Source organism: Pseudorca crassidens, chromosome 5 (genome assembly GCF_039906515.1).
Source record: "Pseudorca crassidens isolate mPseCra1 chromosome 5, mPseCra1.hap1, whole genome shotgun sequence".
NCBI classification, from domain to species: Eukaryota; Metazoa; Chordata; class Mammalia; order Artiodactyla; family Delphinidae; genus Pseudorca; species Pseudorca crassidens.
In genome coordinates this window covers 133,625,384-133,637,889 of record NC_090300.1, presented here as the reverse complement: position 1 = coordinate 133,637,889, position 12,506 = coordinate 133,625,384, and the positions used below count along the sequence as shown (strand labels likewise).

At 35.1% G+C, this 12,506-nt stretch overlaps 1 protein-coding gene across 2 annotated transcripts in view; it reads left to right on the top strand.

The window, feature by feature from the left end:
• LTN1 (listerin E3 ubiquitin protein ligase 1) overlaps positions 1 to 11,582 on the top strand; it is a 65,930-nt gene extending 54,348 nt beyond the window's left edge. For both annotated transcript variants that reach the window (XM_067739278.1, XM_067739277.1), the window contains exons 25-30: positions 324 to 510; positions 3,982 to 4,153; positions 5,026 to 5,246; positions 6,946 to 7,140; positions 8,413 to 8,580; positions 9,174 to 11,582. In XM_067739278.1, coding sequence (XP_067595379.1) covers positions 324 to 510; positions 3,982 to 4,153; positions 5,026 to 5,246; positions 6,946 to 7,140; positions 8,413 to 8,580; positions 9,174 to 9,236 — 1,006 coding nt within the window. In that variant the 3' untranslated portion in view covers positions 9,237 to 11,582. The remainder of the gene's footprint in view (positions 1 to 323; positions 511 to 3,981; positions 4,154 to 5,025; positions 5,247 to 6,945; positions 7,141 to 8,412; positions 8,581 to 9,173) is intronic.
• Positions 11,583 to 12,506: the final 924 nt, after the last annotated feature.

Here is a 12,506-nt window from a genome sequence, read left to right as displayed (position 1 = left end):
GTCTTTCCTTTAAGTGCTAACTTCTAGAGTTCATATTTTATAGCATATTTTATATATTTATAAATATAAAAATTATATTTTTATTTTTTTATATTTATAAATATGGAAATGTAGGTATATATTTATATAATACTTTATGTCTTTCAAATTCTGTAACTGCCTCTATGTGAATTAGGGGTCAAAACTGAATCTATAAAGGGGGACTTAAAATGTTTTTTGGAAAATAAAGATTTTTTTTTAAATGCTTGAAATTCGTACGTGCTGTCAATTTGTTAAGGGACAAGTTATGAAGAAAATTGTGGTGCTTAATCATTGATTCTTAGGTCACCACCAGCAGCACTGATGTCTCTTCTTAGCACTCAAGAAGACTTACTAGAAAATGTTTTGGGATGTATTCCTGTTGGACAGATAGTTACTATTAAGCCACTGAGTGAAGACTTCTGCTATGTTCTGGGATACCTCCTCACTTGGAAATTAATACTTACTTTCTTCAAAGCTGCTGCATCTCAGGTAAATAAAATGAGACGACTTTTGGCAGTTCTGTCCTATATGTATTTCTCTGTTACTGTCCTAAACCCTTTTCTTCCCCTCCTTTTGGAAAAAAAGGGGAAATGCCTCACATTTTAATCTAATCTTATCTGGCTAATTTCAGACATTCTGCTAAATTTATTTCTCTCTCTGCTTCCTCATCCTCCTACAGGTTTTTACACACACACACACACGCACACGCACACACACACACACACAGTTTTTTTGCAAAAGTAATTAATCTCTGGAATGTGCTTAGATTAATTTTTTTTTTCTAACTGAATGTAGCCACCAAGTCCTTTTATTGCAGGAAACCAGATTTCTATAATTTAATTTTGTGCTACCACAGTAAAGAGTTTCAAAAGAATCGGATCTTGCTATTCTTTTTCCTTTGGTCAACTTCTGACTCTTGTGGAGATGTCAATTACTACATCATTGGAAATTGCCTTACTTGAAAATCAGTGTTCAGAGAAAGATCTGTGAAATATTACCTTATATAATTCAGACTATTATTGCTAAATATAGAAAATATCCTATTGTAATTATTTTGACCAAATTATTTTAGCAGGCACTAGGTGTCTCTGTTGTCTCATGTTTAAGAAGGAAGTTGGAGAAATCTACTCCATTTTTAAAAATTCTTTTGACAGATTCCCACTTTTAAAAAGATTAACACATTGATTGAATTAGTTTAATAAAGTAGGTGGCTTCTTTGACAGGTTAATACAAAAAGACTTAATTATTACATATTTAAGGTGTGACTAAACATCTTGGCATTCATTTCCAATGTAATTTTTTAGAATCCTTAAGTTATAATTTATGTTGCTAATAACCCATACCTTGGTATAAATATAGAAACATAAGCACTTTTGCATTTTTTTAAGGGGAAAATCAAATCACAGAGGCAGCACTGATCTAGATGTTCAAATTATTTTATTTCTTTTCAGTCCTACCACTTATGTTTGTGATTTGAGCTAATTTTAATTCGCTGTATGATGTATTTCAAGAGCTCCTTGTTAAGCTTTTAAATTTGTTTCTTAAAATATTATTGGTCTCTAAAAAACTACAGCAAATTGAAGTTTTTATGTGTAAGAATTTCGTTCTCGTTATCGTATATTCAGAAATTAGGAATCTGGTCATGCCTCATCTTTCCCATTAGGCCAGAGTGGGGGAGGGGGAGGGGGCACAAAGCATTACAGCAGCATTTACTGAGCCTAGAAATTGAACTGAGCTGTCAACAGATAAACCAGCATAACCCAGTAAATAACACTAATTAGAGGAATCCTTAAAACAAACCGAAAAATTTTAAAAAACTTTGGTCCTTAATCTGAGTTGTTTTTAACGTTCTTCTTAAAACTAGTGAATCAGATTGCATTAGAAGCAAAGGTGTGTGTGTGTGCACGCACGCGCATGTGCACGCACCTGTATGTATGTTTTTTATAGTTTTGTTGAGATATATTTCACATATCATCAAATTTATTTAAAGTGTACAGCTTGGTGTTTCTAGTGTATTCACAGAATTGTGCACCTATCACCACTATCTAAATTTAGAATAGTTTCAACATCCTTCCACCCCCCAAAAAAATCCCTTACCTATCTGCAGTCACTTCCCATTTCCTTTCAAACTCCCCAGCCACTGGCAACCACTAATCTATTTTCTGTCTCTATGGATTTGCCTACTGTGGACCTTTCACATATGTGGCCTTTTGTGTCTGGCTTATTTCATATGGCATAATGTTTTCAAGATTCATTCGTAGTATAGCATGTATCGGTATGGCATTACCTTTTATGCTTAAATAATATTGCGTTGTATGACTATACCACATTTTGTTTATCCAGTCATCCAGTGGGCATTTAGGTTGTTTCCACTTTTTGCCTATTGTGAATAAAGCTGCTGTGAGCATTTGTGCATAAATTTTTTTGGTGTACATATATTTCTCATTTCTCTTGCGTTGTATACCTAAGAGTGTGATTGCTGGGTAATAGACATGTGTTTTTAAAAGCCCAATGCTATATGTATTAAGTTTTTTAAGAAATTCTACTTTGCTTCCAACTTTTTATTTTGAAAAATATTCGGATTTACAGAGAAGGTGGACAGCAGACATCATGATGCTTTACCAAAAGTATTTAAACATGTGTCTCCTAAGAACAAGACATGTTTCAACATAAATGTAATATAAATATGACACTCAAATTTGATTTCAATGCAGTAATATTATCTAATTTGTATTTAAATTTTCCCAGTTGTCAGATGTCCTTTATAGTTTTATTTCCTTCTATATTGAGGTTTCAATCAAGGGTCATGTTTGCATTTGTCTGTCATATTTCTTTAGCTTATAATTCCTCTACTTTTCTTTGGTGTCATTCACCGGATCAGTTATTTTGTAGACTGTCTTCCAGTTTGGATTTGTCTGGCAGTTTCCTCAACATTAGATTCTGGTTGCTTTTCATCAAGAGTATTTACTGCACAGTGGTGATGTATTCTCAGTGCCTCACCTCAGGAGCACAGAATGTCATCTGTCCTTTTATTGGTGATGTTAAGTTTGGTTACTTGGTAAAGGTAGTGTCCTCCAGATTTCTTCATTGTAAAGGTTCTTTGATCATTTTTTTAAGAATCAGTTCCAAATACTATGGCTTGATCTTTGTATTTGACCATTCATAGTGTTCAGAAAATGGTATATTTGTACTATGAAGAAACATAGTGTAAGAAATAATTTTAAAACGGGTACAAATACCGAAGAGCTACAAGGTAAATGTTAATGAATGAAAACTACATTACTGAGGAACAAGTCTAAAGCACATGTCTCACATAGATACCTATAGTACACCCAACGGTGCCAAATTTTCCTGTTTTTTTAAAAAGAAACCAGAAAAAGAATCCATATTTTTTGTGAAATGTCCTGATTTATAAAACAACTAATGAGAAGACCCCAAGACATTTTGAAATACTAGTTTGTGCTGTCATAAAGGGATGCTGAAATGTTTGATATAGCATGAGGTCAGCCATAAAAATGGGATTCGTTTTAAACAGAATTTTGAAAGATTAGGGATTATGTTGCGGAAGGAACTTGTGGAAGATTTGGGAGGAGAGTGAGCAAATCGTCTCTGGGGAATGGTGAATAGATTTTTCTCAGCTCAGAGACTCCAAGTGGATGTGAACTTATCAACAGGGAGACAGTTTGAGAAAGATGTTAGAGGCATATGTCTGATAATGAGGGGATAGTGAAAACTTCTGCTAGTTTATGAGAAGCGGGAGCAGTGCCTTCAAATGACACAACTGGAAAGTAAAACTGTGGCATATATTTTATAGGACTCTTCCATGTCATTCTCAGTGTTCAAATGAATTCATTTTTGTATTGTGTTCTTGTACAGTCTGTTACATGTTAGTTTGTTCATATCTACTGATTTTCTTCATTTAATTGGGTTTCCTAACAAAAATTGTTTACTCTCCACCAGCTTCGAGCTCTGTATTCAATGTACCTTCGAAAAACAAAAAGCTTGAATAAATTGCTCTATCACCTGTTCAGGCTTATGCCAGAAAATCCGACCTTTGCAGAGACAGCTGTTGAGCTCTCCAATAAGGACCCTAAAACATTCTTTACAGAAGAACTCCAGTTGGGTATTAGAGGTCAGTATGATGTGTGTTTGTGTTCTTTCTTAGAGACTAGGTTCAGATCAGGTTATCCTGAGGGCATGGAGAATAATCCCAGATGTGTGTCCTGGCTATGAGAGTGTTGAAGTGCCAGGTTTTCCATATTTCTCTAAATAGGACATATAATTAGATTTTGTGCATAAGGTTGTTAAGAATTTAATTAATTTTTGAAGTTTACTTTGTTGAGACTATTATCTTTTACTAAGTAAACAAGTATTTGTTACGCAATATGTTTTGTAGGCCTGTAAATAAATAGTCTTCAGTTGGGGAAACAAAGATAAGTAAAATTTATTTTTCACTCCGGGAGCTCACATTTTAGCTGAAGGAATAGACATGCATGCATCTAGCTGGGCCGCAGTGTTCTAAGTGATTTCCTGAGAATAGGAATTTTTTAAATGCCTTGGAGATCTGAGGAGGGGACTTTGTCTTGTGAGTACTGAGGTGGGATTCTAGAACTTTTGCATAACACATCAGTGAGCTCTGGGAAAAGTAAAGGAGGCCAGACTCTTTTTCATAATTTATAAGAAAAAGAATCTTTATAATTCTTCCTCCTCTTTGAAGTGTGTGTGTTTCACTGTATTTGTGATCTTTCGTGTGAAATAAAGAGTGCTATTTCTAAGCAGATTTTTCAGTGTCATTCAGGATTTTCATTATTTTTACAATTCTAATTGTTCATTTTGAATGTGTGAGAAAAAGCTAATACTCGAGTTCTGGTTTCTTTGGTATGTTTGTTTTATGAGCACTAGTGTTAAGGAATTGAAAATGATTTTCTAAGAAAATACTAATATTAGTCTGTTATTCTATGTAAGAAATATATGTTACTAACTAAGAATTTGTTTTTTCCTCAGATACCTCAACTCTTCCATACCATATTCCACATTTGGCTTGTTCAGTCTATCACATGACATTAAAAGACTTGCCCGCCATGGTTAGGCTGTGGTGGAATAGTAGTGAGAAGCGTGTTTTCAATATTGTAGATAGATTTACAAGCAAGTATGTTAGCAGTGTTCTTTCTTTTCAAGAAATATCTTCTGTGCAAACAAGTACACAGCTATTTAATGGCATGACGGTTAGTATTGTCTTGGATTTTTTCTAGAAAAGTTGTTTCAGTATTGGTTATGTCTATCTGTTGTAGTGAGTATCATCACAATTGTAACTCTTGGTTCAGAATTTACAGAAATTGTCCACTTTATTTTCGGATTATTGGATATCAGATCTCAATGCATAGGTTAAAATGATGTTATAATTTTATTTACCCCCACCAAATAGTTCTTGGACATTCATTAGTTAATTCAAAATATATATTGGAATGCTTACAGATGCCAGGCACTGTGTGCCAGTCACCTGCAAAATGAACAGTTTAGAAGGGTCAGATTCCTGTCCTGTAATAACATACAGTCTAATAAAGGGAAAAGAGCGATACTGATAATGGTTTTTTTGCATTGGAAACTGGAAAGTGGCACATTAAGAGGAATAATGCTCTGCGGTCAGAGTGGGAAAAGTTCATCTGGCTGAGGGGATTAGGTGAGACTTTATGGAGGAATTTTACTTTGAGATAGGCAGGATTTTCTTATGGGGAAAAGCATTTAATATAGAGAAAACAGTGTGGTAAAAGCAAAAAGCTTGAAGATGGGAATGTAATTTCTGTGATGGCCTAAGAAATGATGAATAGCCCAGTATTCATATGGAGTAGGATTCATGAAGGTAAATAGAGAACAAACTGCTTCTATGATGAATTGGGGACATACTGGGAAAGGCCTCAAGTAACAGTCTAAAATATTTGGGCCTATGTAGCCACTGAAATTTTTCTTTTCTTTTTTTTTCTTTTTTTTTTCTGTCTGTGTCGCGTGACTTATGGACCTTAGTTCCCTAACCAGGGATTGAACCCGTGCCCTCAACAGTGAAAGTGTGGAGTCCTAACCACTGGACCACCAGGGAATTCTCTGAAATTTTGCTTTCGGGGCAGTGACACTGTCAGAGTTATAATCTGTGAAATTTCTGTGACTGAAGTCTTATAACATGGGCTGTTGGCATGGAGCTTGGGTTCAGGTGAATAGTTAGGGAGACTTGTAATGTGTAGACATTATGAGGAGGGCCCAGGGAAGGCAGTATCAGTGAGAATAGTCCTTAAAGGGGGAGGGGATGTGAGAAATTTTATGGTGATTTATCCAAACTTGCAACTAGTTAATATCTGGAATGTGGTAGAAGGAGAATTTTAAGAAGATGCTACGGTTTTTAGCGTGGAAATAGGAAAGCCAGAGGAATAAATCTTTAAAGGATGATAATTTGTGTTTTATGTTGAGTTTGCAATGCTAGTAAGAAAATCAAGATCAGGTATAAATATTCTGGCAGTTGCTGGTTGGCTCTAAAGCTCAGGAGAATTCTGTGGTAGAGAAAGACTTGAAAAACATCTAAATAGAGTGATATTTGATATGTTAGCTTTGGAAAAGAAAGAATAATAATAACCCATTCTGTTATTGGTCTATGCAAAAACTATGATGTGACAAGCCTAATATACTAAAACATACTTTTTAATGAGTAGTGCATTTCTTTTTGAAACATCTTTGAATGTCATAACATCACTATAAAACATTTCAGGTATTTGAACCTATTTATTAAACATCTCATGTCAGATAAGTGAACACTGTTTACCTGTGTTTTGTTTGAATGAGGACTGGCTGCTAGCAGTCAACCTGTCAAGATGGTTTTTGAATGAAAGGGAAGAAAAGAAATTTGGCAAAAAAAATATTACCTTCCATGTGTTGCAGGTTAAAGCTCGAGCTACTACTCGAGAAGTCATGGCCACTTATACTATTGAAGATATAGTTATTGAACTTATAATACAGCTGCCTTCAAATTATCCATTGGGTTCAATAACAGTAGAAAGTGGGAAAAGAGTTGGAGTAGCTGTTCAGCAGTGGCGAAACTGGATGCTGCAGCTAAGCACTTACCTTACCCATCAAGTAAGTGTCTGTGTACACATTTGGCTTTCTAAACTAGAGAAAGATTGCTGATTTACTATTTGAAAGGGCAATAAAACAAAAATATATCTCTTCTGCTTAAGTAGAAATAGATACTGTATTTTGTTAGATAAACAGATACATGCCTAAATGATTTGAATCTGCCAAGCTGGTGGGGGTTTTTTTGTTTTTTTCCCGCTGCTTTGGGTCTTCCTTGCTGCGCACGAGCTTTCTCTAGTTGCAGTGAGTGGGCTCTATTCTTTGTTGTGGTGCGCGGGCTTCTCATTGTGGTGGCTTCTCTTGTTTCGGAGCACGGGCTCTAGGTGCGTGGGCTTCAGTAGTTGCAGCACGTGGGCCCTAGAGCATGCAGGCTTCCATAGTTTGTGGCACATGGGCTCAGTATTTGTGGCACATGGGCTCAGTAGTTGTGGCACACGGGCTTAGCTGCTCTGCGGCATGTGGGATCTTCCCAGACCAGGGATCAAACCCATGTCCCCTGCATTGGCAGGTGGATTCTTAACCACTGTGCCACCAGGGAGGTCCCCTGCCAAGCTGTTTTAATTTTTCAGACTCTACAGCTTTTTCTCTTCTGGTGTTTGAGAAGAATTGACTTCACTTCATTGACATTGTAGATGATACAGAACAATGCATGGTATTAAAGTTTGAGAGGGAATCATTTTGTGAGACATGGGACAGATGAATGTCTTCTGAGCTACTTTACTTTAACATTTCAACTGTCCTTCTGTGGTTAGAGAAATCCCAGTACTTTCAAAGACCTTTGCCTTTTAAACAAATTGTAAGTTTCTAGTTTTGTTTGCACATTGTCATGTATCTCAAACATTCTACAGTAAAGAAAAATTATTTTAAAACAAGTATATTCACCAATATTGTAGAGCTGGAACAAATCAGCATTTGAGTAGGTGAGATAGTTAATTTCATCATTTTTAGTTAAAAGTTAGGAGAGCTGATCCAAATGATTTAATTATTTAAAAAGTTTCATCAAACAATAAGCTAAGACTATAAAACTTGAAAATTGGGGCAGGAACCTTTCTTTCAAGTCTGCCTTTAATGTAGAAAAATTACATCTGGTTCCTAAAACCTGGGAGGTCATTTTAAAAACGAGTATTCTTAAAACTTAGAATCGTGAATATAGCCAAGCAGATTCTCTTCTCTCCAAATTATAATACAACTTTAAAATTTGTGAAACTGAATAAAAATAATACTGGTGGTCTTCAGTGTGTATTGACTTTATTTATCTATTTTTCTTGTTAACAGAATGGCAGTATTATGGAAGGCTTAGCATTATGGAAAAATAATGTAGACAAACGTTTTGAGGGTGTTGAAGATTGTATGATTTGTTTCTCAGTCATTCATGGTTTCAACTATTCTCTTCCCAAAAAAGCCTGTAGAACATGCAAGAAAAAGTTCCATTCAGCCTGCTTGGTAAGCTAAAGAGAAATTAACTTATTTATATCTTATATATAATATATATATATGATATCTAACCTTGGAAAACAGTAGATGTTAAACTCTTAATTGTGGTTAATGGGAGACATATTAAAAATGATTTTTCAAAATTTGTGAAAGATAGTTAGTAATTTACTGAGACTGGTGGCATCAAAGCCCTTTAATAAGTGGATGTTTCTAAAATAGCTCTCGGCACTCAAAAAATAGATGGTCTTGTAAGATCTACACCGTAAAGGAGACTGAAAATATTGGAACTGAGAGCCATCTGGCATCAGAGCTTTTTGCTCTTTTTAAACAGCGTATTGGAAAGAAAGCCACCCTATGTTCAGTTCCTTCACAGGAGGTCTTCCTCACACATCTTCGTGGTTGTGTGCATGAGCCTAGGTGGAAAGCGTCACAGTGTGGCCTTTGGAAGGAATACTGAGTTGTGTTGATTTTGGGGATGAGCGGAGGGGAGCAAACATTTCAGTATTCTCCCTTGTCTTTATCATTTGAAGGTAACTTTAGATGTGTATGTAAAATGGCAATTTTAAAAGTTTTTAACATTTAAATACGCTTTTCTTTTTCAGTACAAATGGTTTACGTCTAGCAACAAATCCACTTGTCCTCTCTGTCGTGAGACCTTTTTCTGAGATTTTTTTCTTTTCCCCATTGGAATTGATCCCTGAAGTAAATCAAGCAAAGGCAGTGGATTTGGATTCATCTTGAAGTGTTGATGTGAGAAGGCCAGTGAGCATTCTTTCAAATAGGACCTTCTCTGGAAAATTATTTTGGTTAATGTAATGATCCTAAAATCAGGTTTACTTACCTTTAGATTGCTTTGTAAATGTTCGGAAACCTTTTCTTTTACATAAGAATATTACATACTGGAGAGAAAATATTTATATTAATAGTTTAATCTCTTTGTACATTTAAAAATAAACAGGGAAAAACCCTAAATTACAGAACTGGAATTTGTGAAAGCGTTCTACAACTGTATTATACTGATAAACCCATTCAGTTTGTTGATCTATGTTCTAGAACAGTCTGAGTGAGGTAAATGAATTGAGAGGGTTGATTTACATTTACAGATATTTTAAGACTTATTTATTAGTTATGACAACAAAATTAATTAGTATTCTGATATTTATAGATTATTTTAATGATAAATGACATTAAGCTATTAATATAGCTTATCTTAAGCTATTTAAAGCATGCTCTGAAATCCTATATAAAAGAATATAAACTGAACTTTAAGGTGCCTCCATTTGTAAAGGGTTATGAAATTCAGAAAATTAAATTCACAACACGGACCTTTTACTGTAGAAGAAGAATTTCCTTGTACTAGTGAAATTTGAATTGCAGACTTGTCAGTGAATTTAGTACTCAGTTGGAATGAGTCTCCAGAGGGTGAGAATTTGAGAGAAACAGGAGTTAGATTATTTTATTCGTGAAGCAGAGTGGTAGTTATTCCTCTATCAAGAGCAAAGAAATAAATGAGTTATTTCTGAAACTTAAGTGGTGGAAAAAACAAAAAATATAAAAATGTAGTAGGAGCCTTTCAATTTTGTAAGCAAATTTTGCTATTCTTACGGGTCAAAGTTACACTAAGTTAGAGAGTTGCGGGGAGGTGATTTTTTCTAGCCTTCCGAAGTACAAGTTAAGAATTTTAATACCAAGTAAAATTCAGTTTAACAGGCTGAAATGGGGTAGGTGAAAACCTGCCTTTTGCCACAGCACTATTGCCCTTAAAAATCGTGCCCAAAATATAAAAGTGTGGAAGTTTGGAACTTGGAATAATTTTATTGCAGTCTTCCATCACATGGGAAATATTAGCATCTTTACTAGCAAGGTTACTTGAAGAATCAGCTAATCATCTCTGTTGCAAATGTTTAATTGGCAAAAAGCAACTCATGTTAAATAAAATTACTGCTTACCATCAACTGGGTAAAATGGTTATTATTGAAATAGTATGAATGTGGTCAGAGTATCGTAGTGGAGAGTGAAGTATTACGTGTGAGTTAAAGATCTCGAGTTGTATTTGTAGACGCAGTGTCCGGCCCAGTTTTGTCTGTCTCCTAAATTTTTCTCTGTAGTATTTATTATCTTATAGTCTTGAGGCTCAAGGAGTCAGTAAGTGAAGTACAGATAGCAAAATGCTACTACCTCTTCTTAACCCCTTTCTTAAAATATTCTCTCTTTTTCTGTGTCTCTCTCTGACATGGTAAACCCAAAGGATTGTGTTACTCCTCTGTGAAAATTACACACTTTTCCTTTAAAAATTGTTTTATAGTAAGACTTTGTTTATAACTTTTCCAGGATTGGTGCATCTTGATTTCTGACCCAAACCCCAAGTAGAAAAGAAAAGGGAATAATGGAGCATTGTTTTTCCACATTATTATTTAGGGCATCAGGTTCTTGGTGAAACAGTATAATTAAGTGGGATACCTACTCTTCATACTTAGGACTCTTAGCACATTTCTTTGAGACTTGTAAATATAAATGTAAAGCTTGTTATTGTTTATATGCTAAAGAAAAAGCTTTCCAAAATAAGACTGAAATTCAGAATATCACATTAATTAAAGTTTATTTATATATCTTTGTTAACTCGAGAGCATCCCTTAAAATTCTAGCATAAGGACATTTTAAAATTGCATGAGATTCAAAGCTCATTAGGAAAATTATTAATTTAAAACCCTAATGTAAATTGCAAATTTTAGAATTTATTTTTAACTCATATTTATCACATGCTGTAATGTATGTACATAAGTTCTGTGGCTTAAAATAATTAATATTATTACTTGACAAGTTTTTGTGGTGTGAATACTTAATGTTATTATTTGACTGTTATACCATATGTGCCCATTAAAATTCTTTTTAATTGCAAAATACTTCAAATATACATAATAATAATAATATAAATGCCCTTGTACTCTTCATAAACTATTTTGCCATATATGCTTCTGATTTTTAAAGAAATAAAATGTTACTCTTTTGTACTCTTCCCTGAGGCCATCTCCTCCTTCCCTCCATAGAGCTAACCCACTATTCTGAAGTTGGTGTGACTCCTTTCTACTTAAGATTTTATACTTTACCATGTGTTTACATCCATAAATAATATATGGCAGCTTTTTAAAAGTTTATGATAGCCTATCACAAGTGCTCTTTTGTAATTTGCTTTCTCATTCAACATAACTGCTGTTTAGTATCATTATATCAGTTTGCTTACCATTTCCCTCACTAATGGTCATGTCAATTGTTACTGTTTGCCATTTTGAACCGTGCTGCAAGTGTACATTCTTGATAATATATTCTCATGCAAATGAAATGTGCTAGATATTCTGGACATATGCACCCACATGAATTTAAGGTGGTAGATACTCTATGATTTTAGATGTATGCTCTGTGACTTTAGATGTTGTCAAGTTGCTCTCCAAAGTGGTGTGCAAGTTTGCACTCCCAGTGGTAGTGTAAGAGAATTCTGGTTTTCCTAAGTCATCACTAAAACACTTAGTCTCACCACTTTTTTTTTTTTTTTTTTTTGTGGTATGCGGGCCTCTCACTGTTGCGGCCTCTCCCGCCGCGGAGCACAGGCTCCGGACGCGCAGGCCCATCGGTCATGGCTCACGGGCCCAGCCGGGCCCAGCCGCTCCGCGGCACGTGGGATCCTCCCGGACCGGGGCACGAACCCGCGTCCCCTGCATCGGCAGGCGGACTCCCAACCACTGCGCCACCAGGGAAGCCCTCACCACTTTTGAAGTTTTCCAGTCAGAGATGTGAGATAGTAGCTGTTTGTTTTAGTTTATATTTCCCTGGCTACCATGAATCTTAGCTTTATTCCATATATTTATTGGTCATTATTTTGTGAATATATTATCTATGTGCCTATTTTTCTCATGGATTTTATATATTATTATTTTGAT